At 57.6% G+C, this 7,335-nt stretch overlaps 1 protein-coding gene across 1 annotated transcript in view; it reads left to right on the forward strand.

Moving 5' to 3' along the window:
* Positions 1–268: 268 nt before the first annotated feature.
* The window catches only part of MYOCD (myocardin), a gene marked incomplete at its 5' end in the record, with an annotated part of 8,758 nt that continues 1,691 nt past the window's right edge, over positions 269–7,335 (forward strand). Inside the window, 5 exons of the mRNA XM_009079533.1 lie at positions 269–394; positions 874–1,130; positions 1,469–1,622; positions 2,716–3,669; positions 7,166–7,223. Coding sequence (XP_009077781.1) covers positions 269–394; positions 874–1,130; positions 1,469–1,622; positions 2,716–3,669; positions 7,166–7,223 — 1,549 coding nt within the window. The remainder of the gene's footprint in view (positions 395–873; positions 1,131–1,468; positions 1,623–2,715; positions 3,670–7,165; positions 7,224–7,335) is intronic.

Raw genomic sequence — 7,335 nt, forward strand, 5'->3', positions numbered from 1 at the left:
GGGAACATGGATACAGGGCCGAGGTGAAATGGAGAGGGCTTGGAAACCAAGGTGGACTGGGGAGACAGAGGACTGGGAAAGGACTGGGATAGCCTGGGAGGGGGTTGGCTGGTTGGCTGAGATAGACAGTAGGGTACTGGGACAGACTGAGGCATCTGGGGGGACCGGGGACAGTATGGGGTAAGGAAACGCGATTTCAGGTGCAGCTTTTCCGGGCTGGGCAGCCCCTGGCACCATCCCCACAGCCCCTGTCTCCTCTCCCTGGCAGGATCGTCCCCCCAGTGCCGATGGCCACACTCCAGACCCAGCCCCGGGGCAGGGCAGCCAGTGTGACAGCCCCAAGCAGACAGCAGGGCAGGAGAGCCCAACACTCCCAGTGCCCTCGGCTGTGAAGGTAATGCCTATGCCTCAGGGCTGCCCAGGAGACACAAGCCCAAAGCTGCATCCAAGCCTGAAGTGTCTCTGTGCTGCATCCCACCTGTGTGGGAGGTCTGTGGCTCTGGCCTTAAGGACTTTGGATAATGCAGGCAGTGTTTGTGTCAAATGCTGTCATTTGATTCATTGTGTAATGGTACAGCATTATGCCTTGCTAGAGGCAATTGCTTGAGGAAAGATCCCCTGGGGCTGGAGCAGGGGGAGATACAAGGCAACACTTCCAGGCAAGGAGGGTCATTCTCCATCTCATGTGCTCTCCAGCACAACTGAGATGGTTCACAGCCCTGAGGGAGCCCCCCACACCCAGGCTCAGCAGACTCTGGAGCTGGAGTGCCAGTGTGCCAGCAGGGTGCCTTGCTCTGTCCCAGGCCTCTGAGGTCCCATGGGGTTGACAGGAGCACTTCTCACAGCTAATTCCCTTTCTTCTTGGACCAACAGTCCAAATCATCCAGCGACAGCAAGAACCGCCACAAAAAGCCCAAGGACACCAAGCCCAAGGTGAAGAAGCTCAAGTACCACCAGTACATCCCTCCAGACCAGAAGGCAGAGAAGTCCCCTCCACCCATGGATTCTGCGTATGCCAGGCTGCTGCAGCAGCAGCAGCTCTTCCTGCAGCTCCAGATCCTCAGCCAGCAGCAGCAGCAACAGCAGCAGCAGCACTACAGCTACCCTGGGATGCATCAAGGACAGCTAAAGTGAGTGACACTGTGCCAGGAACAGGATTTAGTCCTGTTACTCTCCAGACTTTCCCCTGCTGTATCCATTTGTGCCCGTGCAAGGGGATAGTTGCATGCCAGTGAATCATAAAGCTTGGGAACAGTCTGTTCTGGCGTTGTGCACTGGCCAGGGCACCTGGGACCTGCTGCTGGGGCACCAGCAACCTCCTGCAGCTCAGCCTGGTTTCCCTTGAGGCTGACCATCCTCAGGTCTCACAGAGGAGACAGCAGCCCCAGGGGAGCAGAGGGGTGAGATGCTGGGCACAGAGACCCCAGGAGGGCAGACAAGTTACCCTAAATCTCCTTTGTTATTTCAGGCAATCCAATGAGCAAATGGTCAAAAGCTCAAATTCTTCATCAACTTCTGTCAACAACACCCCTCTTTCTCCGGTGAAAACCACCTTTTCAGGCCAGACTTGTGTCTCATCTATCAAGCCAGGCCCTCTGCCATCCAACCTGGATGATCTCAAAGTGAGTGCAAGGTTTGCAAACTACAGGAGCACAGCCTGAGTGTGCTTTGCTGCCCCGGAGGTGGCAGTGGAGTGACACAGGCTGGGAGTGAGCTGTGTTAGAGGTCAGCACACCTAAACCACTGTGCTTTGAGCAGGAGTACAGCATAGCACACTGGGGCAGGGTTGGTCACCGTGGTGGTACCTGAACGTGAGGGTTTGCTGCTGAGCAGATGGTGAGGGAGTGCATTGCTCCACTGTGTGTATCAATAAACCTTAGGTCTAGCTTGGAGAGGCTGCAGGCCAGGCCAAGGTCAAGGACTAAAGGAGCTGCTGCTCCTGCAGCTCCTGGCCCCATCCCATCTGTGGTTTTGTTGTGGACATCAGGGATGCTCTAGCAGAGCAGCCAGAAGCCAGGAGGTCAGCATGGCCTCCCCATAGTGACTCAGCTCCTCAGTGGTTACTGCAGCTCAGCATGAGCAGTATCTCCTGCTACACACACTGCTTTGACCATCTGTCATGTGGGCAAGACAGAGCCTCTGTCCTTTGGGACAATCACTCACATCAGCAGTGCTTTAATACCTTGCTAGGGGACCCTCAGCCCTGGGAAGGGCCAAGTTCTTTTAGGAGCAGAGACCTGGAGGAAACATTCATTATTAGAGGTAGAAATAACATGAGCTTGGTCACAGTTCAGGTGACTGAATCATGTGCAGATGCCTGACCATGGAGTATGTGGCTCCAAGGTATGTGGTCACATTCCCTGAGGTGTCAGCTGGTTCCTGGTCTGTGTGAAAGTCCTCTGCTCACAGAGAAACCTACTGCTAGGGAGGGAATCTTGGGTTGCCTCCATGGCCCAAAGACCACTGCTGGTTCATGGAGAGGAGAGAGTTGCTGGAGGAAGGTTTTCCTGTTAGGAAAGATTGAGGTCCTGCAGGACATGTGGTGGTCAGGCCTGTGCACGGTGACTCTGGTGACTGCAGGTGAGACAGTGAGCACCTGGGAGGGAAGATCCCTACAGCTCTGGGAGCCTGTGATCTGAGGTCCTTGTCAGAAGTGTTGGGTTTCTAAAGGGTTCATCCCCCACTGAGACTGACCATGGGTGACTTTCCTTCTAGGTGTCAGAGCTGAGGCAGCAGCTCCGGATACGAGGTTTGCCTGTGTCAGGCACCAAAACAGCCCTGATGGAGCGGCTGAGACCCTTCCAGGAGTGTGGCAGCAACACAGTGCCCAACTTCAGTGAGATCACCACCGTCACCTTCCCAGTCACTCCAACAAGCACCCTGTCAAGCTACCAGTCACAGTCCTCCACCAGCATGTTATCAAATGGCTTTTACCACTTTGGCAGCACCAGCTCCACCCCACCCATCTCACCAGCCTCCTCTGACCTCTCTGTGAGTGGCTCCTTGCCAGACACTTTCAATGATGGGCCTATGTCCTCTCCACAGTTTGGTCTCCAGCCATCTCCAGTGCATGGCAGTGCTGAGGAAAGCCTCATGAGCAGCATGAACGGAGGGAGCATCCAGCTGGAGCTGGAAGGAATTGACACAGAGAAAGACAAGATGTTGGTGGAGAAGCAGAAGGTCATCAATGAGCTGACGTGGAAGCTGCAGCAAGAGCAGAGGCAGGTGGAAGAGCTACGGATGCAGCTCCAGAAGCGAAAGAGAAGCAATGGCCTTGAGGAGAAGCAGCAGCCTGCTCAGCATTTCTTTGGTGTTCCCATCAAGCAAGAAAACGCTGTGTCCAGCTGTCCATTTGCATCCAAACAAACAGCCTTGAAAGGCCAGGCCAGCAGCTCGGACAAGCTGAGTAACTGTGGGGTGCCACAGGTGCCCCACATTGTAAATAGCCACTGCTTGGAGCCTGCAGGGCAAAGCACCATCACCTCCTCGACATTCCTGAGCCCGCAGTGCTCCCCCCAGCACTCTCCCGTGGGGGCTGCCAAGAGCCCCCAGCACATCAGCCTGCCACCATCCCCCAACAGCCACTACCTGCTCTCGGTGTCCCCCGGGTCGCAGGCAGACGGGCGCAGTGGGTCCCCCCAGGGCAGCACCTGCCTGCGCTCAGCCTCGGTGAGTGTGAGCACCCAGACCTCCACGGGCACTCACACAGCCCACGGGCAGCCCTCTGCTCTCAGGCTGCTGGCACCCAGGCTGTGGGGGCATGTAGGGCTGCCTGGAAAGGCACAGAGCATCCCAGATGGACAGTGGGTTGGAAGGTGATGGCACTGCAGGGTCATTTGCAGGGTATCTCCCAGGAAGCCCTGTCTCTGCACCTGGTTGCCACTGGAAAGTCCTAGCACAGGTCCACTCTTCCCTGGGGGACCCCAGCACAGTTCTCTCTGCCCCTGGGTAGGCACTGGCAAAGCTCCGTGTGTCCTGGGACAGTCCTGGCAGAGCATCCTCTGCCCCATGGAGCCCTGGCACAGCTCCCATGCCCCATGGAGCCCTGGCACAGCTCCCCTCTTCCCTGAGGGGTCCCAGCACAGCTCTCTCTGCCCCTGGGTGGGCACTGGCAAAGCTCCGTGTATCCTAGGAGAGTCCAGGCACAGCTCCCTCTGCCCCTGGTTAAGCACTGGCACAGCTCCCTCTGCCCCTGGAAGGGTCCTGGCAAAGCTTCCTCTGCCCTGGGGGAGCATTGGCACAGATTCTTTTGCCCTAAAAGAGCCCAAACCCAGCTGTCTCTCCCCTCTGGGGGAGTCCTGGCACAGCTGCCCTTGGCACAGCTCTATCCACAGCAGGGAAGCACCAGCATGGATGCCCCAGCTCCTGGGAGAGTCCTGGCACAGCTCCTACACCCCTGGGAGAGCCTGTTGCAGGGTTGCAAGGGTTTCTAGCATCTTGCTGAGCCATTGTGGCTCTCAGCAGTGTGAGATTTCCACCACTGGGTTGCAGGAAAGCAGTTACCCAGTGATGTGGGAAGCCTTTTCCTGGGAAGATAGAGCAGGACTTGTACTTGGGGTCTGCAGTCAGACTCATGCCTCCCACCAGGCCACCAGCCCAGCTGAGATGTCTTCAGCAACCAGCACTGCTCCCTCAGCCCTCTGGACAGGTACAAAAGCTTGGGGAAGGACACACATTGCCAACACAAAAAGGCAGCACAAGGTTCTGCTGATCACAGCCCCAGTTCATCCCAGTGCCCTGCCAGGGCTCCCCAGGCAACAGCACCACCTCTCACAGAGCCTGTCCCATGCACAGGGTGAAAGAGTGCACACAGGTCAGAGAGGACACAGCAAGTGCAGGTTGGGTGCTGTGTCCAAGCCCTGCAGAGGACAGTGAGGTGGAAGCCATGGGCAGTTGGCACACAGCATGGTCAGTGAGGTGGGAATGGGAGCAATTCAGGGTGAGGAGGGGCAGAGACAGAGGTGCCAGTGGGATGGGCAAGGAGGGCAGTGGGGTGGGGGTGAGGAGGGTGCTGGTAACAGTGGTTTGGGTGAGCTGTGAGGGGGCAGAGGGCAGGGGATGCAGGGGGTGAGCTCAGCTATGGGGCTGTAGAGGTGAGCTGAGCACTGAAGCAGAGCTGTGGGGGCAATGGGCAGTGGGACACAGTGCTGTGAGGTGATACTCCAAGGGAGGCAGTGCAGCTGCTCTGGACAGGGGCAGGGGACAGAGAGCATCAGAAGGGAGCAATGACAGCTCAGGAGCAGCTCCAGCTCCTCCCTCACTGCCTGAGCACAAGAGGCATGTGGAGGGCACAGCCCCATGGTGTCCTGCAGCTCATCCTGGCTGCACCACCACCTATCCTGGGCATTCCTTTCTGCCTGCAAGGGAATCCCAGGGCTGAGGGTCCTTCTTCAGCAAGAGTTCCTTCTCCGAGCCCAGCGCTGGAGTGCTGTTCCCCATGAGCCAGGGACAGTGTTCCTCACAGCTGCCTCCACAGAAAGGTGCTCAGGATGTGCATGGCCAGGCCAAGTGGCCTCACCACTGCCCTGGATCCGCTCCTGGATCCAACCCACCTGCTGGGGCCGTGCTGCTTGCCCTGCAGCTGGCACTCATGGGACAAGGCCTGGGCCAGGCAAGGGCATAGCAGTGATGGGGACAGGAGCTAGCAGGCACTGGACCTTCATATGAGGTCCCTCCTGGAAAGGGAACCCAGCAAAAACCTGAAAATGATATACAGGTGTCTGGCACAGGCAGAGGTTTCCCTCTTTTGAGTGGTCTCCCCTGGGCTGGGCTCTGTGAGCTGCCTCCAGAGAGGGCTGGGGAAGTGCTGCATCACTGTCTGAGTGCAGCTGACCACCAGCACCAGATGACCACTCTGCATTCCCATTGCCCTGCACATCCACAGCTGCACTGAGCACCAGGATGCTCTGTGTGCCTGTGCTCCAGCAGCACCAGGAGACCAGCCTGGCCCTGGGGCTCAGAGCTAGCCTGAGGGAGATGATTTACCTTTCCTCTGTGCTGCTCCTGGTCAGGTATTGTGTCTGAGCTGATTTGACTCACCAGATCCGTATTTGTCCTGGCACCACGTTGACCTCACAGGGCTGAGAGGGAGCTGTGCCTCCCCCAGTGCCTCCCCATGCACTGATTCCATTTCCCTGTATTTCCCCATGCAGATGGCTGTGCAGGCAGGTCAAAAGTTTTCTATTCCATCCCCAAGTTTTTGTAAGCCAAGCCCAGCCCTGTCAGAGGTAAAGCAGCCTCCACCCTATGAGGATGCAGTGAAGCAGGTAACTGCATGGTTTTTGTTTCCTACAGGGCCAGGGCTGCTCAGGGTGTCCTTTGTGGTTAATGGGACTCAGCTGCAGGAGCTCCAGCCCTTTCTGGGGGCTCTGGGTAGGACAGGCCTGTTTTCCTGAGGCTTTTTTTGAAGAGTTAGGCACTGCCTGCCTGCCACGAGCAGTCAGGCACCACATGGGGTGGGATAGCATCTGCTGACACCCCTACACATCCCAGTGATGTGCCAGCACTTTGGGGTGCTCAGTGCTATATGAGGAACAGACCCCTGAGCTTTCCCAATCTCCAGGAATCCTCACCTTCCCTCTTCAGTCCTGCTCCATGCCATCTGCCTCCCTGAGCCTTACCCCAGAGCACTGTTTCCATGGGCAGAACTGCACCTCTTTCTTCCCAGGAGACTCTGGCAGCAGCCTCGGTGCTGGGAATGCTGATGCCTTCAGGAAAGTGAAGTGATGCTGCTGGCAGTGATGGAAATGGGTTGTGCTGGCTGGCAGAGAGGCAGGAAGCCCTTCCAGTTCCCAGCCAGGGAGATGAGGATGACTGGGCAGTGCAGGGAGTGCAATCAGCTGTATGAGGTGCTAGGTCAGTGTGTCCTGATGGCCCTGGGAAGAGCCAGGCTGTGGTGGCCGCTGAGCAGAAGGTCAGCAGCAGGACAGGGAGCCTTGCTCCCTGGATCCACTTCCTGGATCCACTGTGAGTGTCCCAGGTCCCTGCAGAGCTCACCTGAGCTCTGCTGTCAGCCCCGTGTTGGTGTGGCCTCTTCTGCGTGGCAGGAAGCCGTTTGTGGGGTCTAGAGCCATCTCTTTTGGGGTCTAGAGCCATCTGCCTGGCTTGTGGCTGGAGGGATGCTCCTCCTAACGTCCTCTACTCTCCTCTTTGTCGTTTGCTGCAGCAGATGACACGAAGTCAGCAGATGGACGAGCTCCTGGACGTGCTGATTGAGAGTGGAGGTACGCACTGCTCCCTGTTCCCCTCCAGGGCTTCCCCTCCCAGCCAGCACTGGTCTGCAGGGCTCAGAGCATCCTGTGCCCCCAGCAGAGCTGCCTGAGTTGGGTGCAGCTT

Source organism: Acanthisitta chloris, unplaced genomic scaffold, assembly GCF_000695815.1.
Source record: "Acanthisitta chloris isolate BGI_N310 unplaced genomic scaffold, ASM69581v1 scaffold530, whole genome shotgun sequence".
Lineage (NCBI taxonomy): Eukaryota > Metazoa > Chordata > Aves > Passeriformes > Acanthisittidae > Acanthisitta > Acanthisitta chloris.